The following is a 27,479-nucleotide window of genomic DNA, read 5'->3' as shown; positions in this document are numbered from 1 at the left end:
ATATATAAACTTATAATTTGTATTATATATGAAATATATAATACTACAAAAAGTTGCTGATTCACTTGTTATAATTTATGGAAGTATTTTATTTTATCCAGTTTTAACACTGTCATTTGCCTAAAGCAGCACAGTTTTGTAGCATTTTGTAAAGAAAATTTTGTATTAATATAATTAATTTAATCAAACAAAGAACTGTTTTTCTAATCAAATAATCATGTGCTTTGTTTTTATCATCATGAAATAGTCTAATGAAAGTGAAAACTAACATGTGTTATAGATATATGCGATAGTACCACTAGGGAAAATATAAAAGCATATTACATAAGAAAAAAATTTTAAAAACCAATGGCAAATAGGCTCTTGCATGTGTTGAGACTAAATTCTTTATTTTGAATTATTAACTATATTAAATTAATTCTAGTGTTATTTTAGAATGTTTCATTGGAAAATCTAGGCTTATGACAGTATGTTTATGACATAGTTCCTAGTACTTTACAATTAAAATATGAGAATTCCTATAATAGAATATTTATTTACATGTTACAGAATTATATTTTGAAAGCAAATAATTTTGGTATGATCTAAGACTTTATATTTGAAACTAGTACCAGAAGAATATCAGATAGAAAATATCTTAGTTCCTTCAAGAAGAATTTCTTCATTTCCTTTGACATGTTTTAACATTTCCCAATCTTTTAGAGAACTTCACCTCATTCCTTCTCCAGTTATTGCCCATTTCTGTACTACAGCAAAACTTCTAGATAGTTGTCTATCCTCAGTACCTCCATTTTCTCTTTTTTCCTCTAAAATTGGAAATGTTTATAAAAAAATAAGTGAAAGAGTACAAAAATATTATATACCTCCTGATTACAGTCATGTAGAGTTAATTTTCAGAGTACTCAATTGAAGTTGGAAAGATCATTCTGATTTGACTGTTTATGGTTGAAGGTATAAAGGAACACATCTGCACTTGTTTTTAAAAGCATTTATAGAACTCTGCTACGTGTGAAAGTTTTCCTTTCATACCTGCATTCAGCTCCATATGTTCATTTTCAGCATAACTAGGACATGTAAACCTAAAAGGAGATAATGAAAAGGTATTCTTTTTAAAGTAAATGCAGTAAACTCACTGTTAGTGCAAATCAGTGCTGCAGTTGTTTTTTGTTTTTTATTCAGACTGAAAGTCTTAGAGACCAGGAGAGAAAACATATCATATATTACTTTTAGGGAAGGGATATTTTTATGCTTCAGGAAAGGTTTGATTAATATAGAGATATAAAATATAACACATAACAGAAAGCCCAGAGAAATAGTATTTTCAGCAGCCCAGGCTACCGGGAGTAATTTTATCATGATTCTTTTGGTTTTTCCATCATAGTTCAAAGATGGCTGCTATAGCCCCAGTCATTACATCTTTGTTCTTGAAATTAAAGAGGAAGAACAAAGTGCAAAATGGCACCTCCCTCTTTAACTATTTCAGCCAGCCTTTGATCCCTACTACTCCATTAAAATAGCTCTTGTTAAGATCACTTGCTATCTCTTTCTCAGTAGTCATGCCTGTCCTGAATCTTATCTGACCTCTCAACATCATTTGACAATGTCCACCATTCCCTCTTTCTTGAAACATTTTCTTATCTTGGTTTCTGTGACCCTCAGAGTCCCCTAATATTCTTCCTACATAAATGGGAACTCTTTCTCAGTCTTCTTAGCTGAATTCTCTACCTGTACCCAAGTTTTATTATCATGGCGTAGTCCTTGGGACCCTTTTCTTCTCTGTATGCCATTCCCTAGATGAATGCATAGTCTCATCTATAAGTTGGGAACTTCCAGATTTCTCTTGGTAGCCCTGAACTCTTCCCTCAATATCTAAATTCATGTATCCTGTTTGCCTGACATTCCCATTGGATAGCTAAAGATTGTCTCAAGCTTAATGTTGCTGAAATAGAATTTTTTTTCCTGATCCGTCCTCACTCCCACTCCCATCACGACTTGCTTCTCTCTTAGTCTTTCCTAACTTACTACTACCATTTTTGTGTGCCCCAAACAGGAATCATTCCTAATTACTCTCTTTTTTTTATCCCCCACTTTCTACCTTGCAGCCTGTCCTGACTCAGAACCATGTCATACATCTTTCCATTCCCACCACTACTGCAGTGCTCCACACCACCGTCATTTCTGATTTATACTGTTGCAGTTGTTTTCTGCCTTATTTCCCTATTTTCATTCTTACCTATAACCTCTACCCTTCCTTCTCTGTACAGCAACTAAAATAAGCTTAAAGCTCAAAATCATATTTACTAGTATTAAACCCTTCAGTGGCTTCTCACTGTAAATGGAATAACCAGTGTGGCTTACAAAGGCAACCTAACATTGCCTCCTGCCAGATATACTGGTGGTCATACATGCTGAGCTCATTTGTACTATAGGGCCCTTTGCCCTTGTTCCCTATGCCTGGACATTCTCTTCTCACAGATTAGTACCTGACTGGCTCTTTCAAATCATTCACGTCTCAGCCTGAACGTCACCTCTTTAGTAGAGGAACTTCCCTCACTACCTTGTCTAAGGAAAACCGTGCTCCCACACATTGTATTCCTTTCCTTTGTTTTTTCTGCTACATCAAAATATGAAATTGTTTATCTGTTAACAGTTTATTGTCTCTTTCCTATTGAAGTTTAAGATCTCTGAGGAAAAAGACATGCTGTTGTTTACCACTTGTTTCTCTGTCTCCTAGAACAGAACCTTGCACGTAGTAGACATTCACATATTTGTAGGTTAATAAACAGTAGAAAACATTTCTATATTATAAGTTTAAGTAATTCTTTTTTTTTAACACCTTTATTGGAGTATAATTGCTTTACAATGGTGTGTTTCTGCTTTATAACAAAGTGAATCAGTTATACATATACATATACATATGTTCCTATATCTCTTCCCTCTTGCGTCTCCCTATAAGTTTAAGTAACTCTTAACATTATAATTACCATTTGTATTGAAATACTAAAACTGTAGTTAGAAAAGGAAGCAAAACTGATCATTTTTATCCTGGTAAAAAGAAAAAGCACTTTCTCCAACCATGTACCTCTGAGCTCAACTTTTGACCCTGGTTTTTGGAAATGTATTTTAAATTCTATAATATAATAGCTACCATTGTTTTGAGCACCTACTGTGTAACACATTTTACTAGTAAATGTAAACATTTTACTAGTATAATTTGCATGCATAATTGTACTTCTAATCCCCAAAGGCTGTTTTTTGAGGTTAGTTTTTCATTTTTTTACATTTTACAGGTAAGGAAACTGAGACTGAGAGGTCATGTGACTTTCCCAAGGTCACACCAATAGTAAGTGCCAAAACAGGATTCAGATAGATTTGTCTGAGGCCTAATGTATATATACTCTCCACTGTGCTCATGTAGATACTTTGGGTAAGAATACACAATTATTTTACAATATAAGATCAGTTCAATTCTTAGAATACCTAAATGCACACCACCCACACACACACAACGTCAGCAACATTTTTTGTTTTTATGTATGCTCTATTTTTGCCAACATTTATTTTTATTTTATTTTATTTATTTATTTATTTTGGCTGCACCAGATCTTAGTTGTGGCACGTGGGATCTTTGTTGTGGCATGTGGGATCATTAGTTGCGGCATGCAGGCTTCTTAGTTGCGGCATGTTGACTTATTATTTGCATCTTGTGGCATGCAGACTCTTAGCTGTGGCATGAGAACTCTTAGTTGCGGCATGCATGCATAATCTAGTTCTCCGACCAGGGATCAAACCTGGGCCCCCTGCATTGGGAGCACAGACTCTTACTCTTACTCTTACTGGACCACCAGAGAAGTCCCCAGCATTAGATTTAAAATCATATTGATTCGTTATGGTCACTACTGGCTCATCATGACAAACAGTTCCAGACAGCAACTTAGGAGACTTGAATTCTGATTCCAGCTCTACTATTAAGTAACTGTGGGACCTTGGGGAGGTAAATTATGTATTTTAAGAATGGCTTCTCTATCAGTAGAGTAAAAAGAGTGGATCAAATGAACCATCCTGTAAGTAAAATACCTTCTGTCTCTATAATTTTATGGCTCTTAATAGAGAAGAGTGGTCTGGAAAACCACTGAAATCTGTTGTAACTTACGTTAGCATCTGACTTATCTCTTAAATGTGAATTGCTTATTTAATATATTGATTTGCTCTTCTTAGAAATACACACAGTGAGTAGTATTCTTGCTTTAATCAGTCTTGAAATTTAGAGAGGTAATTAGAAGAATATGGATACAGAATTTAATAGTTGTCTTGAATAATCTATATTATTTTATTTTTTGTTATCTACCTTTGATTTTCCTCATATTACAAATAGAGGTGCTCACTGAATTCTCTTCTGCTTATTGCAGTGTTTCAGTTGATTCTCTTGACATTTCCAGGTATAAACAAATAGGGATGGTTTTATTTCCTCTTTTACAATTTTATACTTCATGTCCTTCTCTTGTCTAATTGTGTTGGCCAGTATCTCCAAAACAAGATTAAATAATCTTGGCATTTAATCATGGTATAATCGTGGTATATTTGTCATCACCTTGACTTGGATTGTTTCTAGCGTGTTTCTTGGATTGTTGCTAGCTTTTGAGCTGAAAACGTGTATGTTATTTTTAAAAAGTATAACAAATAAATATATAAAATATAATAATGAAAATAAACTGGAAGTTGTAGAAGTATAATATGATGCCATTCATATAAAATGTTAAAATAAAAAAAATACCAGGGAGTGATTAATGTCCAATTCAGCGTATTGGTTACATCTGGTAAAAAAGAAGGAAGAGTAATGGGATGGGGAAGGAATATCCAGAGGGCTTCAATAAGTGTTATAAGTTATGGTTATGATTATTGCTATGTTTGCAACATTTTATAACAAAATAATTGGACTTGCTGAAGAAACAAGGAGGTGTCTGTTGAGGAATAGAGAAGATAGGAGGCATAAATTGAACTCACTTTCACAATTCAAGTGCATAAATTTCCTGAGAGCAGGGATCAGCTCTGTTTGTTCTCCTCTCTACCATGAACATATGCACAGCACATAGTAGGTATTCACTTAATAATTTTTGAATGAAAAATAGAGGAAAGAAAGGATATTTTTCATTAGTATTCCCTATTCCTTCTTTCTCCTTATTCTTTCATACACATCATTAATTTTTTTAAGTAAAACTTAAATAATTTAGGCATATAGATCTATTTTATATATTAGAAGCCTACATTTTTTCTAAATGTACAAAATGTTACCAAGTTTTCCATACAGCTTTCTGGAACTCAACATATTATTACATATTTATTGTGCTGCTTGTGATGTGTAAAACACATAACACAAATTAATTATTGGGTACACTACTTGTGTGCTGAGTCCTAAAAATGATTCATGCTACGTATGTTCAGAGGAGGCAAAATGGTATTGCAGTCTCAAATGCCTGCTGTTGCTCAGTTATATTCCTGCTTTATCATTCTTTTGAAATTGAATATGTCACATATCAACATATATCAAGACATTTCAAACTGTGGTGAAATACAGAGTATACAGCTTATTTTTTCTATTTTAAAAGAAAATTGGAATAAAAAGGTCACATTCTGTTTATGTACTTTCTGTGTGATAAAATACGAAACAGTAATTTAAAAAGTTAAGAAAAGTAAAATCATTTTTTAATGCTTTCATAATTCAGTGGAGAATTAGAAATTTCTGTTTCCTAGGTAATTGTTGAACACCTGTATTACGAAAATTAGCACTTTCCAAATGTTTAACGAATTTTCATTGAACAATATGGTTGCCACATAATGTGGCCATGAGATCATTAACTTTTATTTTCTCATTTTTATATATTTAAATTTATAATTTAATTTTCATTAACTGTTCCATTTTGTCAGTTTTATATTCAATATTATACCAGGATTTTCTTTTGAGACCCTTCAGTTTGAACTCTCAACGTTTCCAAGAGCTTCCAAGAGTCCTTCATGTACCTACCTCTGTAGAAGCTTGTGATTCTTCTTCTTAAAAATAGAGGCTATTTTTTCTTTCTCAGCAAGTAAGCTTTTGTGTTAATAACTGTCAAAGAATTGAGAAAGCCGAGGACCTCAATAATAAATCCTCTTTACATGAGCTTATTTGAAGACAAAAGAGCAGCCATCCCAAGGTAATGGTAGAATTTTATGCTTCTCAGAAACTGATCCTTGCAACATTTTCCCAGTACCCCTTTTTGTTCTCAACTATTCCTGTATCCTCATGAGATTTAGGAAATATAACACAACAAATCCTAATATTGTCAGAATGCTTGAAAAAATGAAAAGGCAGTTGGTATGTTTATCGGGATTTCTCATAAATAATCTTCAGGTAGCAGAATTCTAAACTGTTTTGGATTTAAAGATTGCTTTACAATGATTTCTGCAAGACAGACTTAGGATCTTTTTGTATAACTGAGTAATTAATGTGGTCAGTATCTGTTGGGCAAAAATTGAATTATTTTGGAAAAATATGTGAGGTTTAAAATTTATTGATCATGAGCAGTTCTTCTTGTCTGCGTGGTATATTGGAAAGAGAACTCTTTGGAGTCAGACAGAGCTGAGTTTAAATCCCAGCTCCTCTTATATTTTTAGGTACGTGACCGAGGGCAGTTCTTTAATGTCTTCAATTCTCAATTTTCTAGATGGGAAACGGGAATAAGACTTACCTTGCCTGGCATTTGTGAGGATTACATACAATGCATGTAAATACTCTGTATTTAATAAGTACTCAAAAAGTCAAAACTACTATTTGTTTCCCATGCATCTATATAGTAGGGAATGTATTCATATAGTCAAAAGAAATATTAATTGAGACACAGTGATATGATAGAAATGACACTAGCTTCTGAGGATACTATGGTTAGCAAGACAGAGAAAATCTACTATCATGGAGCTTCTACTCTAGTGAAGGAAGACAGATGATATATAAAATAAGTAAGTAAATGATCATTTCATTGTGATAAACGTTATGAGGAATGATCTGGTTGGTGGAGGAAGGGCAGGTTCCGTGCATGAGGTCAGAGAACTCACTGATTAAGACCGTATAACAAAAACAAAAAACAAAAAAAACTAGGCATATAAAATTAAAGGCAGAGGAAAGAGCTAGTGCTATTTGTTCAGGAATCACAAGGAAGACCAGCATGTTTGGAGCTGCTTAAGCAAGTTGGAGAACTGTCCAAGATGAAGCCAGAAACGTGGAAGGGGCCAGATGATAATAGGACTTTGTAGGCCATGGCAGGAGTTTAGATTCTACTCTAAACACAGTGCTATTGGAGGGTTTCACGCAAAGGTGGGATGTGATATTCTCTGTGTCTTACAAAAATTGCTGCCTACCATATGGACAATAGGTTGTACAACTATGAAATGGAAGCAAGAAGGCTGATTAGGAAGCTATTAAAGTAATCCAGGCAAGAAATATGATAGCATGGCCTAAGATGGTAACAATGGAGATGGAAAGCACTAGACAGATTTTAGATACTCTGTGGTGATAGAGACAACAGGAGTTGGTTGTGGGGTGTGAGAGAAAAGAATCAAGGAATGACTCCTAGAGTTTGCATTTGAGCAGTTGGGTAAATTATAGACCAAGAGAGGTATAAGGCTGTTTGGGGAGGTTGTCAGTGGTTAGGAAGAGGAATCAAGTTTGGCTTTGTACATGGTATGTTTGAGGTGCCTATTTAAAGTTCAGTGAAGACATCAAGTAGCATTGGACATACGAGTTTGAAGCATGGAATATACACCAGGCTGAAGATATAAATTGGAGAGTCATCATAAAATAGATGGCATTTGAAGCCCTTTAGAGCCATCTCCAGATAACAGTAACAGAGTTCTAAAGACAGGGATGAAAAGAAGTTAAAAGAAATAAAAGATATGGGGAAAATTCAGAGAACTAGGAGAAGAAAATTAAGAAAGATGCCAATGTTGTATTGGTAAGAATGCTTTAATTGCAAGTAATAGAAACGCAACTACTTTTTAAATATTTCATACCTTGTAGATTCAGAATTGAGAATATTAGATGGTTATAAGGTGAAAAAAGACATTTTCTTTGTCTTCTGATGTTATCTGTGTGTTGACTTTAGGTTTGCCACTCCTTCTTATTCTTCAGGTCTCAATGTATCTGTCATTTTCCAGAGGGGGAGGAGCTTCTATGAAATTCTTAGGTCCTTCTAGTAAAACCCTCATAGCACTATACTTTCATTGAACATATTGTAATTGCAGTTACATAGTTGCTCGAGTAACCCATTGTTTTGGACACAGATTACAAGCTCCATAATGCTGGGAGTCTGTCTCTTATATATCATTTTTTCTGTTTAGCACCTGCCACAATACCTGACACATAGTTGATAGTCAGGGAAGAATGTAAATGGCTTTTGTAGCTCTCTGAATGCTCTTTTCAAATAGGGTTTTAAAATGTCATTGTATGAAACATTTTTTCTAATGTTGTATAGCCTAGATCATGGACTATTGAGAAACACTTTATACTTACAGAATAACTCACTGGTCATAGAAAACATTAGTTAACTAAGTACATTTTCAGGCAGGCTTTATAAGTGATTTGGTACTTGCCACATGGCCTACTTTTTGGAATCATTTAAGAACATAGCAGTTCATGGTTTTCATTATGGTAACAGTTTAAAACAAGGAGTTTAAAACATTTAATATTTTTCTTTAAAAAGCAAAATAGTGTTTATATGGTTATCTGTGAATTCAAGATGTGGAAATGTGGCTGTTAGGTTTGACACTGATCATGAAATACAACTATTAGAGAAATTTTCTTGTGTGGAATTTTATAAAATATTTTTAATTTTTCTTGAAGCAAAATCTACTTTTTGTCACCCATGAAAAATTAATATACCATAAGAAATGTTACTTGGACGTCTAATGAGCTATTAATTTCCAATAAAACTGTGAAGATTAATGGATTCACTCTAGGGAAAATAGCATTCAACTTGAAATAGAGATATTTGAGGCAACTTAATCTGTTCACTTTGGAGTAAAGATTTTAAAATTCACTTTCTAAACATAAGTTTACTTCTCAAAGATACAGTCCTTTGATGTTGTTAATATTAATAAAAGAGCAGTCAGTGTAAGTTACATTGAGAGGTATTTGTTTTAAATATTCACAATACCACTCTCTGAGAATGAAGGAGGGTATATTATTTCGATGCCATACCCGAACTCTAGAATATCAATCATTAAAAAAAAAAAAAAAACTCTCCTTATGTATTGTCATGGTTTAGTTTTTTTCTCTTAACATTTTATGCCTGATAGACTTTATAATATACTTTCTCCATTGCACTGTAATTCTGTGCCTCCCTGTCTTCCACATTGGAACACGGGCTCCTCTAGGCAGCAAGACATTTCATTCATCTTTGTTATTTCCAATACCTTTCCCAGTGTCCGACACACAATCATTGTTCAATAAATTTTTGCAGGAGGAAAAAAGGAAAGATTCTAGGAATAGAATTTACTTCAAGAGTTAAGATTATCTTAAAAAGATAAAATGTTTAATATGAGTCAGGGGATGAAATGTATTCCAGATTCTTCTAGAATGAGGAAATTATTTACTATAACAGTTGAATCTGGTTCTCATGGTTCTTAAACTTCATGAATCCACAAAACACGGCAATGAGTTTCATGTGTGAAACATCACTCAGTATTACTGAATGACTGTGATTTTACTAGTGAGCAGTAAATACTGATTTATATTGTGGAATCTGTAATGAGCTGTCCATATCACAGAAATGCCAAAACTCTGCTATTCATAACTCTGATTACCTCTGCATACTATTTTGGTGGGAAACTTTATAGTATTTAAAACATAAGTATACTTATTTCTAAATCATCTAACAAAGCTCATTGCTTGCTTGTCTGGTTTTACTTTTTGTGTTGAGATAACTTTGATTTTAAAAGCATTGCAAAAATTGTATGGAGAGTATGAAGCACCCAGCTTCTCCTTATGGTAACATCTTATGTAATAGGACAGTTATCAAACCTAAACATCAGGCTACATAAATAACATCATTTTCATTAAGGGAGTTTGTGTTACCTTTCACTTTTTGAACGTCTTCTACCTCTTCTCTAAAGTAGCACTAAGATTGTGATATTACCATTTATGTAAATTCTGTTTATTTCTTTGACAGTGATTTGATACTATGAGCTATAACTGTCCTTTGTTTAGAACGTCAAAACTCAGCAAAGGAAGTGTAAAACTTCCGTATTTTCTCATATTTTTTTATTATGGCATTAATTAAAATGGCCAAAGATTATGCTTTTTCTAATGGCAATATAGAAATTAGTTTGAGTAAAATTTAACTGTAGGGCTTGACTAAGCCAAAAAAAAAATTTGTTTAATTGAAATATAGTTGATTTACAATATTGTGTTAGTTTCAGGTGTACAGCAAAGTGATTTGTTTATACACACACAGACACACACACATACATACAATATATTCTCTTTTTTAATGCTTTTCCATTATAGGTTATTAAAAGATACTGAATATAGTTCCCTATGGTATACAGTAAATCCTTGTTGTTTATTTTACGTATGATAGTATGTATCTGTTAATCCCATACTCCTAATTTATCCTCCCCATGCCCCCTTCCCTTTTGGTAACCATAAGTTTTCTCTGTCTATGAGTCTGCTTCTGTTTTGTAAATAGATTCATTTGTATTATTTTTTAGATTCCACATATGTTATTTGTTTTTCTCAGTCTGCCTTACTTCACTTAGTATGATAATCTCTAGATCCACCCACGTTGCTGCAAAGGGCATTATTTTTTGTGGATGAGTAATATTCCATTATATGTATGTATATATATATATATATATATATATATATATACACACACTTCTTCTTTATGCATTAATCTGTTGGACACTAAGGTTGCTTCCATGTCTTGGCTATTGTAAATACTGCTGCAGTGAACATTGGGGTGCATATATCTTTTCAAATTAGAGTTTTTGTCTTTTCTGGATATGTGCACAGGAGTGGGATTGCTGGATCATACAGTAACTTTATTTTTAGGTTTTTAAGGGACACATACCATTTTCCTTAGTGGCTGCACCAATTTATATCCCCACCAATAGTGTAGGAGTGTTCCCTTTTCTCCAAACCCTGTACAGCATTTGTTATTTGTAGACTTTTTCATGATGGCCATTCTGAGCAGTGTGAGATGATACCTCATTGTAGTTTTGATTTGCATTTCTCTAATAATTAGCGATGTTGAGCATTTTATCATGTGCCTGTTGGTCATCTGTATGTCTTCTTTGGAGAAATGTCTATTTAGGTCTTCTGCCCATTTTTTGATTGGGTTGTTTGTGGTTTGGTTTTTTTTTATTGAGTTGTATGAGCTGTTTGTATATTTTGGAAATTAAGCCCTTGTAGGTCACATGTTTGCAAATATTTTCTCCCAGTCCATAGGTTGTCTTTTCATTTTGTTTATGGTTTGCTTTGCTGTGCAAAAGCTTATAAGTTTGATTAGGGCCCATTTGTTTATCTTTGCTTTTATTTCTTTTGCCTTGGGAGACTGATTTAAAAAAATATTGCTACCGTTTATGTCAGAGAATATTTTGTCTGTGTTCTCTTCTAGGAGTTTTATGGTATCACGTCTTATATTTAAGTCTTTAAGCCACTTTAATTTTGTGCATGGTGTGAGGGAGTGTTCTAACTTCATTGATTAACATGTGGCTGTCTAGCTTTCCCAACACCACTTGCTGAAGAAACTGTCTTTTCTCCATTATATATTTTTGCCTACTTTGTTGAAGATTAATTGACCATTAATTTATTTCTGGGCTCTCTAATCTGCTCCATTGATCTATATGTCTATTTTTGTGCCAGTACCATGCTGTTTTGATTACTGTAGCTTTATAGTATTATCTGAAGTCTGGAAGGGTTATACCTCCAGGTTTGTTCTTCTCTCTCAGAATTGCTTTGGCAATTCTGGGTCTTTAGTGATTGCATATAAATATTACAATTATTTGTTTAGTTCTATGAAAAATGTCATGGGTAAATTGATAGGGATAACATTAAACCTGTAGATTGCTTTGGGTAATATGGCCATTTTAACTATGTTAATTCTTCCAATCCAAGAGCATGGGATATCTTTCCATTTCCTTGAACCATCTTTGATTTCTTTTATCAATGTTTTATAGTTCTCAGAGTATAAGTCTTTCACCTGCTTGGTCAGGTTTATCCCTAGGTTTTCTTTTCTTTGTTTGTTTTTAATGCAATTTTGAACAGGGCTTTTTTTTTTTTTACTTCCTGATATTTCATTGTTAATGCAAAGAAATGCAACAGATTTCTGTATATTAATCTTGTATCCTGCTACCTTGCTGAATTCATCTATCACTTCTAATAGTTTTTGTGTGGAGTCTTTAGGGTTTTCTACATAGAGTATCATGTCATCTGCATATAATGACAATTTTACCTCTTCGCTTTTGATTTAGATACATTTTATTTCTTTCTTGTCTGATTGCTGTGGCTAGGACTTCCAATACAATGTTGAATAGAAGTGGTGAGAGTGGGTGTCCTTGTCTTGTCCCAGAATTTAGTGGGAAAGCATTCAGCTTTTCACCATTGAGTATTATGTTGGCTGTGGGTTTGTCACAAATGGCTTTTATTGTGTTGAGATATGTTCCCTCTATACCCAGTTTGGCAAGAGTTTTTATCATGAATGGATGTTGAATTTTATCATATGCTTTTTCTGCTATCTATTGAGATGATCATGTGGTTTGTGTCTTTTGTTGATGTGGTCTATCACATTGATTGATTTGTGTATGTTGAACCATCTTTGTGACCCTAGAATGAATCCAACTCGATCATGGTGTATGATTCTTTTTATGAATTGTTGGATTCAGTTTGCTAGTATTTTGTTGAGGATTTTTGTATCTATATTCATCAAAGATATTGGCCTGTAATTTTCTTTACTTAGTGTCTGTCTTTTTGGTATCAGGGTGATGGTGGCTTCATAGAATGACTTTGGGAGTGTTCCCTCCTCTTCAGTCTTTTGGAAGAATTTAAGAAGGAGTTTAAGAAGTATAAGTTCTTCTTTGTATGTTTGGTAGAATTCCCCAGTGAAGCCATCCAGTCCTGGACTTTTATTTGCAGGGACTTTAAAAAAAATTACAGATTGTATTTTACTTCTAGTGATTGGTCTGTTCAAATTATCTGTTTTTTCTTGATTCAGTTTTGTCAGACTGTATGTTTCTAGAAACTTGTCCATTCCTTCTGGGTTTTCCATTTTGTTGGCATGTAACTGTTTATAATATTTTCTTATGATTTTTGTATCAATATTTATGCATTATTCATTGTTATTTCTCCTCCTTCAGTTCTTAATTTATTTGGGTCCTCTCTCTTTTCTTCTTGGTGAGCCTAGCCAGAGGTTTGTTGATTTTATTTATCCTGTCAAAGAACCAGCTCTTGGTTTTATTGATTTTTTCTATTGTTTTTTTAATCTCTCTTTTATTTATTTCTCTCTGATCTTTATTATTTCCTTCCTTCCACTGACTGTAGATTTTGTTTTTCTTTTTCTAATTCTTTTAGGTAGTAGTTTAGGTTGTTTATTTGGGATTTTTCTTATTTTCTGAGAAAGGCCTGTATTTCTATGAACTTCCCTCTTAGAACTTCTTTTGCTGTGTCCCATTGATTTTGTATGGTTGTGTTTTTATTGTCTTTTATCTTGAGGTATTTTTTTAATTTCATCGTTGACCCACTGGTTTTTTAGCAGCATGTTGTTTGGTCTCCATGTAATCATTTTTTGTTCTCATTTCTCTTTCTGTGATTGATTTCTATTTTCATTCCACTATGGTCAGAAAAGATGCTTGAAATAATTTCTGTCCTTTTAAATTTGTGGAGGTTTGTTTTGTGGCCTAGTATGTGGTGTATCCTAGAGAATGTTGCATATGCACTTGAAAAGAATGTGTATTCTGGGTTTTTTGGATGTAATGTCCTATAGATATCAACTAAGTCTAACTGTTTTATTGTGTCATTTAGTATCTCTGTTGCCTTATTGATTTTCTGTCTGGAAGATCTGTCCATTGATGTCAGCGGAGTGTTAAAGTCTCCTACTATTATTGTATTCCCATCAATTTCTCCCTTTCTGTCTGTTAGTATTTATTTTATGTATTTAGGTACTTCTCTGTTGGGCGCATATATGTTAACAAGTATGATATCTTCTTCTTGTATTGATCTTTTTATCATTATGTAGTGTCCTTCTTTGTCTTTCTTTATGGCCTTTGTTTTATTTTATTTATTTTTTAGTTTATTTATTTTTGGCTGCGTTGGGTCTTTGTTGCTGTGCACAGGCTTTCTCTAGCCATATTGAGCGGGTTCTACTCTTTCTTGCGGTGCACAGGCTTCTCACTGTGGTGGCTTCTCTTGTTGGAGAGCATCGGGTCTAGGCACGCGGGCACAGTTGTTGCGGCATGCAGGCCCTAGAGCATGCGGGCTTCAGTAGTTGTTGCGTGTGGGCTCAGTAGTTGTGGCGCATGGGCTCTGGGGTGTGCAGGCTTCAGTAGTTGTGGTGCACAGGTTCGGTAGTTGTGGATCATGGGCTCTAGAGCGCAGGCTCAGTGGTTGTGGCTCACAGACTTAGTTGCTCCATGGCATGTGGGATCTTCCTGGACCAAGGCTCAAACCTGTGTCCCCTGCATTGGCAGGCAGATTCTTAACCACTGCACCACCAGGGAAGTCCCTGGTCTTTATTTTAAAGTCTATTTTGTCTGATATGCTATTGCTACCTTAGCTTTCTTGTCATTTCCATTTGCATGAAATACCTTTTTCCATCCCCTCACTTTCAATCTATGTGTGTCTTTTTCCCTAAAGTATATCTCTTGTAGGCAGCATATTGTAGGTCCTTATTCTATTATCCAATCTGCCACTCTCTCTCTTGATTGGAGCATTTAGTCAGTTGACATTTAAAGTACTTATTGATGATTATGTATTTGTCATTTTAAACCTTGTTTTCCAGTTGATTTTGTAGTTTTTCTTTGTCCCTGTCTTCCTTTTGATTTTCCTTTTATGGTTTGATGGTTTTCTTTTGTATTATGCTAGAGTTCCTTTCTTTTTGGTTTTTGTGAAGCTGTTATATGTTTTTGATTTGTTATCCTGGTTTTCAAGTATGCTAACCCATAACTATACCTACTTGCTTTAGACTGGTAGTCATATAAACAAACACATTCTAAAAGGTCTACCTTTTCTTACTTCCCTCCCTGACATTTTGTGATTTCGATGTCCTATTTTACGTCTTTATGTTTATCCTTTTGCTGTTCATTGTAGTTGTAATTGCCTTCACTGAATTTTTTTCATTTTTATTCTATGTACTGGTTTATTTAAGGGATCTTCAATCCTTTTATAAATTTGTCTTTCCTGTTGTGACTTTCCCTTTCCTGTAGATTCTTACTTATTTTCTATTTAGAGAAGACCTTTCAATATTTCTTTTAGGATTGGTTTACCATTGCTATATGCTTTTAGTTTTTGCTTGTCTGAGAAACTCTTTCTCTCTCCTTCTGTTCTAAATGATAATCTTGCCTGGTATCCTAGGTTGCATGCTTTTCCCTTTCAGGACTTTGAATATATCTCGTCACTCCCTCCGGGCCTGCAAAGTTCTGTGGAGAAAACAGCTGATAGCCTTGTGGGAGTTCCACTGTAACTCACTGTTTTTCTCTTGCTGCCTTTATAATCCTCTCTTTAACTTTTGCCACTTTAATTACGATATGTCTTACAGTAGGGCTGTTTGGGTTCATCTTGTTTGGGACCTTCTGTGCTTCCTGTACCTGGATATCTGTTTCCTTCTTTAGGTTTCGGAAGTTGGCAGCCATAATTTTTTCAAATATATTTTTGATCCCCTTTTCTCTTTCTTCTCCTTCTGGAATTCCTGTTATGTGTAGATTGGCATGCTTTGTATTATCCCATAGATCTCATATATTGCTTTTATTTTTTAAATTTGTCTGTCTGCTGTTCTGATTGGGTGATTTCTGTTATTCTGTCTTCCAGATCACTTACTCATTCTTCTACATTCTTTAGTTTGCTATTTTTTGCCTTTAGCTCAGTTTTCACCTCAGAAATTGAGTTGTCTAATTTTGATTGGCTCCTCTTTATGGTTTCTAGTTCCTTGTTACAGTGATCTACATTTCTATTGATAGTCTTTCTTAATTCCTTCAGCATTTTTATTACCTCCTTTTTGAAATCAGGGTCTGGTGAGGTCTGTATCATTGTTTGTTCATTTAGGGGGATTCTATTGTTTTTTAAATTGGCAGTAGTTCCTCTACTTTTTCATTTTACTTATATTTCTCTGACTCTATGAATTTAGGAGAAACAGTTATCTACTGTAGTTTTAAAGGGCTGTTTTTATGTGTGAGTGACCCTGTGTAGACCATGTGAGTCCAGTATTGTTGGTGCCAGGGTTGTTTTTGGTATGGATGCTTGCCAAGTCTTTCCTCGGGGTGTGCTGGCCCTTGTCTCCTTGATAGATGGGTGTGTTTGGTGTTTTGGTGACCAGAGCCTGTGCTGGATGTTGGGCAGGGCCTCCTCTTTGCCCTGTGGTTCTCACAGCCCTGTTGGGGTTAGAGTCTGCTCCCCAGTTGTTGGAGTAGAGGCCCCAGATCCAATTCTGAGCTGTGGTGTGAGATAGGTGGGACTGGAGTGCTCCCTCTGGGAAAGGAGCCACTGTGTGTTCTTCCCCAGGAGCCTTCTGCCAGGATGTGTGACTCTGTGATGCTGCCTGTCACCTGGTGTTTGTGCCCACAGAAATCACTGTTGCTGCTGCTGCACTCAGGGGCCACCTCCACTACAGGAGCGCTAGTAATCAGTTCAGATTTCAGCCCTGCCTCCACTTGAGCGTGCACGAAATTCGCAAAACCCATGGTGGCAGAAGCTATGCCCTGCTGTGAGCACACTGATAATGAGGATGCTATGGTAGATCCACACCTCTCCCTTACTGAGTTGACAGTGGGGCTCCTATGAAAGATCTGCCCTCCATCCTGCGCGTGCCCCGTTGTGTCCCAGGCCCACTCCAGGACCTTCGGGCTGTCTCCCCACAGCCAAACTGGTTCTTCTCCCTAGGTCTGTCTGCTGAAGCCTAAGTTTCAGCACCTAGCCACTGCACACACCAGGAGGCGCATGTCTCCAGCTGTGCTGGTCTCTCTACCCTGGGGGGCTGCAGGCCAGCTCCCACACTGTCCTCCCCAGCCTCTGAAGCTCCCTGTGTGTTTCAGCACATTTCCCAGCTGGTGAAGGAGGTTCCCAGGGGTGCAGGTCCTGTCCCTATTCCTCCTCTTCTCCCTTTTCCCTTTGTCTTACTGGTTATGTAGGCATCTTTCCAGCAGCTTTGGTTGTATGAGATCTTCTGCAAGCTTTGCAGTATGTATTCTGTGAGAATTATTCCACATGTAGGTGTATTTTTGATGTATTTGTTAGAAGAGGTGAGCTCCATATCCCTCTACTCTGCCATCTTGATCTCCTTCACCCAAATTCTTTTAATATATATAAAATGCCTTTTAAATCTATGTTCCATTAAACTCCTCATTGTATTGTGAAGGATAAACAAAATGCTATCACATCCTATTGAAGAGGGCACTTCTTCCACAATGGCCAGTTCCAGTATCAATGGCTGTTGCTTATATTAATAAATAAATAAAATATGCTACCTATAAGTATTTTCCAGCTTGTATAATGAACTCAGTTATTGCTGAATAATTTCTAGTCATAAAACAGTGCATGTATGACTGGAAATTTTAATGAGCCAATCACTGATTTTTTATACAACCTAGAAATTTCTTAGCTATGGAACTATAATTTGGTGAGCTTGCATATCTTAAACATTTTTAGACTTTATTTCTGCCTCATTTTTGCTTGATGGAATTTTTTTAACTCCTGGGAATTTAAACCTGTATGTGTATGTTTAGAACAAAAAATAAAACAACATAAATTTAGAAATGTCTCTTCTCCTTGAGTACCTGTGGGAAAAGGAGAGGTTCATATGTATTGTCTTCAAATATTAGTACATTTAGGATTTTTGAAATGTTACATTTAGTGAATAGATGATTTATGCAAAAATATTTTCTAAAGAGCCTCTTTAAATGTTATTTCTTAATATACCATAATCTTTTAATTCATATACATTGGACTTATGCTATTCTCATTTGAAAATATACTTATGTTGCCCCCTTATAGAATTTGAGGGGTTTTATTTGTTTTATTTTTCTCTAGAGTCAGTACTGACTACCCACCAACTTCAAAAGCAGGTAGCATTTTTTCTTCCAGTTTAATTGAGATATAATTGACATACAGCACTCTATATGTTTAAGGTATACAGCAAAATGATTTGATTTATATACATCGTGAAGTAATTATCACAAGTTTAAGTGAACATCTATCTCATATACACACAAAATTAAATAGAAAAAAATTTTTTCTTGTGATGAGAACTCTTATGGTTTACTCTCTTAACAGCTTACATATATAACATAGTGTTAATTATAGTTATCATGTTGTACATTACATCCCTAGTGCTTATTTATCTTATAAGTGGAAGTTTGTACCTTTTGACTACCTTCATCCAGTTTCCTCCCCATTCACTTCTCCTCACCCCACCCCCTAACCCAAATCTGATCTCTTTTTCTATGAGTTTGTTTTTGAAATTTAATTGATGTCCAATACTGTTAGTTCCTGTTGCATAACATTCAGTATTTCTATATATTTCAAGGTGATCACCATGATAAGCCTGGTTATGTATGTTAGCATACAAAGATATTACATAGTTATTGACTATATTCCCCACACTGTACATTTCATCAAAAGCAGGTAATATCTTTTAAACCAAAGTGTTACATATGATGGAAAGTTAGGGGCCTCTAATGTTCATTTCCAGCATACACTTCTATGCTTATTTCCTAGATATTAGATAGTCTGCCAGAGAAGGAAAATATTTTTATCTTTAAGACCATAAGTTCCGTAGGGGTTATCAAACATAAGCCTTATACAGGAACTCATCTGTCAGAGAAGAAAAGAGTGTGATGGTATTCTTAGCCCCAGCAGGTTAGCACCATATCTTAAACGTATCTTAAACACCTAAAACTTCATATTATGAAAGTTATGCTTTTCTTCATGTTTATGAGAAGATATAAGCTTATAGAATTAGGTTTATGCTCATTAAGTGTCTAACCTAACTCACACTTATCATCCATCATTCATTTTATTTTTTCTAATCCTATCTTGCCAGACTCTTACCTTCCACTCACTGTTCTTCCTTTCCTTTCCTATAAATATGCCCTCCCTAGATGACTGTACCAATCCTTAGGGCCTTCCTTCCCAGGTCATAGAGATTCTCTCTTGATCTGAAATCATACATGGGAAATCCAAAGTCTTATTTTTAACTGTCCCATTTCCATGCCACCAAAAGCCACCACAAAGAAGTAAAAAGTAACAGGAGGAACTAAAGACTTAGAAAAGCAAACCTACTTTACTAGATCTGCTCCAGAATCACAAATTGAGAGGTAAGTGATTGCTCAACAAATGAAATAGAATTATTCATATATACTCATACGTGAAATTAGAAATTTATTACTGTCCTTTTATCTATCTACTTGCTATTAAAATAAAAGGCCATGATTCTGTAATATTAGGTAATGGGATATTTCTTTGATTAACTATCTTTTGAGTCACTAAGTAGAGAAAAAAGGTAGAAATTTACAAAATAGCTCCATTTTGTTTAACGACTTATGTGTTTGAGCTAGGTTTACTAAGAACATCCCAGGTTATTTTAATTTTACAGTAGCCCTAGAGTTTTTTTTTTTTAATGTATCTATTTTATTTAGTTTTGGCTGTGTTGGGTCTTCATTGCTGCGCGCGTCCTTTCTCTAGTTGCGGCGAGCAGGGACGACTATTCGTTGAGGTACTCAGGCTTCTCATTGCAGTGGCTTCTCTTGTTGTGGAGCACAGGCTTCAGTAGTTGTGGCGCACGAGCTTAGTTGCTCTTGTGGGATCAACCCTTGAACCCTTGTCCCTGGCATTGGCAGGTGGATTCTTAACCACTGTGCCACCAGAAAAGTCCTAGACTTTCTAATTAAATATGCAACTTCTGTCATAAGAACCTCTTATGCTTTTCACTGTGAATTTAATTAAGCATTTCTTGTAAGTTCATTTCAGCATCTCTCATGGCCCACTGAAGTTGAGATTCAGTTGTAAAATGGTAGATTAATTGCCTTTTGTATTAAATGAAATAAGAATCTCAAATATGCAACATCAGGAAATTTAATTGTGGTCTTCAATTGCTTATTCAATGCATTGGAAAACTGAATACAGAAGTACAGAAAAAAGGGCCAAAGGTTGTTAAATGTAGCACATCACACACATTTTGCACTTAATGATCCAAGTGTTTATTACTATGAAGTAAATGCACCACTTAAAGAATTAGAGTGGAATTGTAAAATGTTAAAAACTCTAATTAATTTAGTCTGAAGCATGCAACATGCTCATTTTTGCCTAAAACATTTTCATTATCGTATTTTTCCAGTTAAGAAAATTTTTTTCTTTATTGTGCAGCACTAGCATATTTTCTTTATTAAAAGCACAGTCTTAAATGCCATTGAGAGTTATATCTGGTATACTTTTTTTTTTAAGTTTATTTAATTTATTTATTTTTGGCTGCGTTGGGTCTTTTTTGCTGTACATGGGCTTTCTCTAGTTGCGGCGAGCGGGAGCTGCTCTTCGTTGCAGTATGCGTGCTTCTCATTGCTGTGGCTTCTCTTGTTGTGGAGCACAGGCTCTAGGCATGCAGGCTTCAGTAGTTGCAGCACGCAGGCTCAGTAGTTGTGGCGCACGGGCTTAGTTGCTTCACGGCATGTGGGATCTTCCTGGACCAGGGCTCGAACCCGTGTCCCCTGCGTTGGCAGGCGGATTCCTAACCGCTGTGTCACCAGGGAAGTCCCTCTGGTATATGTTTTAAATGAATAAAAGAGCATAGTTTTTGACCTCAGATCAGAACAATATATTATATATTGCTTTTCTATACTTAGTCTACAACTAACAGAACAGGTTAAGTGTGTCTTCATATTTTTCACCAAAAGCTGTGTATATACTACAGTTTTTAAAGGACCATTATCAAAGCATACAGATAATTTCAACTATTAATTTGAATCCAATTACAGTAACTTTTCTCTGATTAAAGGAATATTTAAAATCTAAAGAAAATATCATAAGAAAATAGAAATATTCTAAGTTAGTACTTAGTTGTACCTTCTCACTTTATTTTACTGTTTGTACCACCATGTGTCTTTATCTGCTGTGAATAGCAAATTCTGTAAAGTAAAAACAACTGACATCATTCTCTTTGAAAACAGACTCCCATTATGCTTACTTATTTCTGGAAATAAAGCTTATGTTTTCTAACTGTGAAAGTAATCTGTGCTCAGAGTAGAAATGTAAGATAAATGCATGGAAGCACAGACAAGAAAATAAAAATTAATATCATCACCATTATAAACATTAGCGGTACTTAAGGAATTTTAAATAGAAAAATGGAAAGCAAACAGTTTATTTTAGCTGTGTAGTTTTAATGTAGAGGCGACAGTTACCTTGAATTTTCTTCCTCATAAACTCTTTGTGCATACAATCACACTTACTTTGAATTTAGAAAATTTTCATTAAGTAGTCATTTCTATTTTGTTTTTTTAAATGTTTTTATTTTGAAATAATTTTAAACTTACAAAAAGTTGCAAAAACAGCACAGATAATTCCCATTTGCCCTTCATCCAGCTTCCTGTAGTGTTATTATGTTCTACTGTTCAATTATTTTATAGAGTGTTTATCTGATGTTTTCTCCTTACTAGATTTAGGTTCATGCATTATTGGGAAGGATACCACAGACCAGAATTAATGTGCCCTTTTTACTGCATCTTACCAAAGAGTTAATGTTAATATGTATTACTGGTAATGTTAACCTTCATCATTTGGTTAAGGTAGTGTTTGACAGATCTCTCCACTCTAAAGGTACTCATAAAGTCATCTTTAAAGATATAATGAAATAATGGGGAAAGTGTGTCCCTTTGTATAATCCAACCTTTAAAAGAAATAATTTAAAACTTGACAGTCTGTAGGGTAAATACAGAGTCAGCTGTATTCATAGACTAATTTGAGTCCAAATATTACCTGAGCAGTGGAAATTCCAGCTGCTAAAGTAATTGCTCTTTGTTTGGAGTCGGTTACCTCAAGAGAAGGGAAAAGCAGGAGTGGATAGGTTTTATTAATTGACATCAATTCTTTGAACTGTTATGAGTCAAATTTGTAAATAAGGAAAAATAGAGGGCCTTCTCTTCCAGATTGATGCTGCAAGCTGAGTAGGATTTAAACAGACTCTGTGGGTTTTACTTGGTGGTAAAAGGAATCTAGTTTAGATTAAAATGGCAGTATTTTTACTTACTTCTCTGTTATAATAACTCTTTTAGTCTCATGTTGCCACCTGGAGCATTAGCCCATAATTACATGGGCCATGTGTGCTTAGAAATTTTCATTCTCCTCACTACAGCAATGCTGTCAGTGTCCAAAGAGCAGGAAGGCCAAGGAACCACTTTTAACTCTGTGGCATTATGAGCGTTATTGTTATGTGCGTATTCCTGAAATTCCACATGTAACTAGCAGATCTGCAAGGTTGCTATAATCAACATGTTTTCTGGAGTATAAATTAACAAGATTAAACATTAAGAGGTAAACCTGTCTGCTTTCCAGCAGCCCCAAAGGGTACATTTTCTTGTTGGCTGCTTCAGAACACTTGATGAAACAAATGTCAAACTTGTCAGGGCTGTCACTAAGAAAATGATCCGTGTAGCAAGGGTCTTCTTTCACTGGGAAAAAAAACAGATGTCTTATCTTAGCAAAGAGTGACAAGAACCTACCATCTATCAGAAGAAAATTTTGCCTGCCTTTAATATCCAGTAGTGAAGAAATACTTTGGTAAAAAAACTTCCTTTCTTTGCAGTTTCATTCATTATGCATTCACTTGTGAATGATATTTGATTTGCTGCCTGAGCTATTTTAATGATTGTATTAATCTTGAACTGTTATAAAGTTCTTATAAAAATTGATGTCTATAGAGAATGGGCTTGAGGACACGGGGATGGGGAAGGGTAGGCTGGAACGAAGTGAGAGAGTGGCATGGACATATATACACTACCAGATGTTATATAGATAGCTAGTGGGAAGCAGCCACATAGCACAGGGAGATAAGCTCGGTGCTTTGTGACCACCTAGAGGGGTGGGATAGGGAGGGTGGGAGGGAGACGCAAGAGGGAGTGGATATGGGGATATATGTATATGTATAGCTGATTCACTTTGTTATAAAGCAGAAACTAACACACCATTGTAAAGCAATTATACTCCAATAAAGATGTTAAAAAAAAATTGATGTGTAAACTTAGAAACACAAATTAGCACTCCCAAAAAAAGGAAAAAAACAAAGCAACTTCTAAAATCCTTTCTGGAGCTTTATTATATCTAATTCCAGTGTTTTATTTACAATGATTAAAGTCTTTGGCTGTTATTATTTTGATGATATTATACCGTAGCAATTACAATGTGTTGGACTTTAGCAGTGGATTAAATGCCTTCTCTGCCCCTCCATAATCCTTTTCTGTATCCAGATCACAGCTATTCTTATACAAAGGAAGAAAGAGATTGTATCTTGTTAACTTACACAAATAGTTTAAAGGCAAAGAAAGGCAAGATATTTTAAGACATTTTCTCTGCATAAAGAAACTTTTGTACCTGTCCTGAACAGGAGGCAGTATTAGGCATGCATTTATTAACTATACTTTATTACTAAGAAAAATTCAACAACAAAAAGACTGACATTATATGAAGAATGTTAGTTAATTATGAAAGTAAGTATTATAGATACTTCCTAGTCCTCAGGATCATCAGGGTAACCAAGCTTGTTAAACCAGTAAGTCATATTGCTGTGGGAACTTAGCAGACTGTCCACGTGATAAAGCCTCCACTTTTTTTCAAAAATTAAAGAATATGAATTTGATAACGGTGAGTTTGGCTTATGATGTTTCAAATATTTTTGCTTATTTCTGTTTTCAATAATGTTTTAGTAAATTCAGAAGTGTAACTACTGGATAAGGAAGGATATTATGCTTTTCCAAATTACAGACCTCTCTTTTACTCATCTTTTATTCCACTGTTTCACATAGTTCAGGAAACATTTATTGGACCCCCCCCCCCATACACTGAATGTGCCCTGTTAGGTGGTAGGAATATAAGATAAAGAAGATAAAGCCCTGCCTTGAACAACATATAAACAAATTCAGTGCTACCTAACAAAAATTTCTTGCCACCTTTACCTGCTGTTTTAACACTTTCTGTCAGTGTTTCACTGACAGAAGACGACAGTGGAAAGTGTGGAATAGGATTTGCTTTTTATTGGGTTGTAATTAAAGTGTAATCTCTACAGACTCTTAGACTCTTAAAGTGGAAACTACCTGTTCATTAATAGATTTTCAAGAGTCAATTGAACATAATATCTCTATTCAGTAGAGACAAATTGGAAAAAACATTAAACAGCACACAGTGGCTATTGTGCTTAGATAAATATATTAAAATTACATTGCCAAAATTGATAGTCAGAAACCCCATTCCTTGCAGCCAACATATCTGTAATGATTCAGGTTGATTGATAATATTGATAATTTCTCTGCTTTCCTGGTGTTGACAAAGGCTAAATCACAGGTGCTGTTGAAATTTAGAGACAATGTATATAAAGGAAGCTTTCTCCACCTTAATGTTTATGGGCAAGGGTGTGGTCTTTCATGGAAAACAAATATATATATATATATTTGTTATATATATATGACACTTAACATATATATGTTATGTATAAACATTATATAAATATATGTTATACATATTAACATATATATAACAAATATATATTTGTTATATATATACACCTTGATTTGCATTTACTTAATAAAGTCAGTTTACTTAATAATTATTTAATTGTTAGCAAAGCTTAATAATTATTTAATTGAATTTGGTTTTTATACAGAGATGCAGGGTGATGTGTAGTGATATTGATGTTATTACTGCTGTCCAGAGATACTTAAGAAATTAAGCTACTCATACTTTAATTAACTCAGTAAAGAGTTAGACAGTGTTTTTTACTTCCATTAATAAAAATGGCAGGCCTATCAGAAATATTAGGAAAGCAAGACTGCTTTGTACTTACGTGTTGTTGAAGGAACATTCATGATGAGATGGGCTATAAAATGTAAGATGAAATATTTTTCCAGATTCTCATTATTTATACTTTGGAGGTCACCATTTAATATTGAACACAAGATACACTTCATTCCTATGGAAGCAGACATTATGATGTCACTTTATTTATTCACCATGTTTCACAGGAACCTGCTATGAATTATGAGGCCACCACTTAGAATGAAACTGTAGAATGTAAGCATTCTGTCGCCTCACGTGCCCATTTTAGAGTTTCCTATTTTAGAACTGACTGATCCTCAGATAACATGGTGGCACAAGTAATTGGAAAATTGGCAGACCTGTCAAGGAAGTATGCTGGATGAGACCAAAATGCCATGCTGGGTACATAAAATGTCTCAGAAGTTAAATTTACTGTTTTTTATCAAATAGTGAAGTAAAAATATCTGGTTGACCCCCTAAAAAGGACACTTTTTAGTAGCAGGTGCTTTCAAAAGTAATTCTTAAGTCATTGATAAAATAAGTTGTTTTTAAAAACATACAGAAATTTTTAGTCAATGTGTAGTATAAAACAGAACCCACTGAGAATGTTAATGTTTAAATGTTGCATAATTGTGCCATTTTGTTTATAGCCTTTCCCCTACGATTACTGGAGTCATGATAGTTAATTCTTCAGAGATATGAAGTTAAAGTGTATTAAGTATAGGTGATAAAATGCCCTGAAGTTTATATTTTAATGTTTTCTAAAATTTATTTCACAGGAAGATGAAAATGAAGCTGAAAGAAAAAATACATCTCAGGAGCTCAACATGGAACAGAAAAATCCAAAGAAATAAAGGATTTTCTGTAGTGTTTTGAAAAGTTTGCAACTTACGTAGTAGCAGATGAAATTTCTAATTGTAAAATGTTAAATTGTAAAATCTAATTTGCAAAATGTTCTCAATAAAGTCATTGAAAATGAAATAGGAACGTGCGTTTGGAATTTGTATTTTTTAAGAGCGATTTAAACTTTTATATAAAAGTTAGACCGTTAAAATATTTTTTTTAATTCTTTACTGAAATTTGAGAATAAGAGACAGAATTTTATCTGTAACCCAAGTGTTAACACATATGGATGACTAAAAAAAAAAACTGAAAGTCTTTTCCCCTTACAAGCCTCTGTTGTCTTCTTCAAGGACCTTAACAGAATTCCAATTAATATAAAGAAAGTCCAACATAGTTCAAAAATGAACAGGAAATGCTTGCATGTGAAAACACTGAAAACCAACTACTGCCACAAGATTAAATACCACCATTTTCTGATTTCTGCCAATGTTTTTGGCAGATGTCTTTGGTTATTTAAAGCAGAGTTTCTTAAAATTAGAAGCAGAGTTTCTTAAAATGAGAAGCAGAACTTTGGAAGGCTTATAAGAGAACGCCAGCATACACTTCTTCCCTGTGAGAATGAAATCTGTATACTTAGCCTGGAGCCATAGTTTTATCACAAGCATCTGAGGAGCTCAGTAAAGGTGTGACAGTGGGACAGGCTGGCAGCTATGATACAGTAGGCTGAAACGGGGAAAACTGCAAGTAGGCAAGATAGAAAATTCATTGATGTATAGCCTCAAATAATGTAACTATGGATATCAGGAAAATAGCTATATCCCACAGATTAGACTCCCTGGATGAATTTTGAAGCAGAGTTTGAGCCAAAGAAAAGCCTGAGTAGGCATGTCAGAGTCTGAGGAGGGCCTGTGCAATAAGCAAATACAAAGATTAATTTGACTTTTTCCCATTTTTTTCCTATTTTTTGGAATAGATATTACTCTATTTCAAAATACCCATATTCACTTAGATTGGAGTTACATTAGCGGTGTCACATTTGAAAAGAAACAATAATACATGATTCATATTATCATTAAAATCTATTACATATACTATGTTGTAGGTACTGTGCTAAACAGTATGCTTTATACCACTAATCATCCCTATTAACATATAAGATAGTTATTACTTTTCTTCACGTTACCAATGATCAATCTGAGACTTAGGGAAAATAAATTAACCAAGGTTATGGAGCGTGGAATTGGCAGAGCAAAACTTCAAACCCAAGCAGTCTCACTCCAGAATATCACATTTAATTATTGTGAACTACCTATGTCATACCTCTTTCAATTCACTATCTTCCCCAAAAACATAGTCTTTCTTGTTAGCACCTTATTTACCACCT

At 34.6% G+C, this 27,479-nt stretch overlaps 1 protein-coding gene across 3 annotated transcripts in view; it reads left to right on the top strand.

Annotated features, from left to right (window-relative positions):
- PHF14 (PHD finger protein 14) overlaps nucleotides 1-26,201 on the top strand; it is a 200,271-nt gene extending 174,070 nt beyond the window's left edge. For all 3 annotated transcript variants that reach the window (XM_082846594.1, XM_082846593.1, XM_082846592.1), the window contains one exon: nucleotides 26,032-26,201. In XM_082846594.1, the coding sequence (XP_082702720.1) occupies nucleotides 26,032-26,106 (75 nt within the window). In that variant the 3' untranslated portion in view covers nucleotides 26,107-26,201. The remainder of the gene's footprint in view (nucleotides 1-26,031) is intronic.
- The last annotated feature ends 1,278 nt before the right edge of the window (nucleotides 26,202-27,479 follow it).

This window comes from Leucopleurus acutus (genome assembly GCF_964270905.1).
Source record: "Leucopleurus acutus genome assembly, chromosome: 9".
Lineage (NCBI taxonomy): Eukaryota > Metazoa > Chordata > Mammalia > Artiodactyla > Delphinidae > Leucopleurus > Leucopleurus acutus.
Note: the sequence above shows the minus strand (reverse complement) of the source record. Positions and strands in the feature narration are given on the sequence as shown.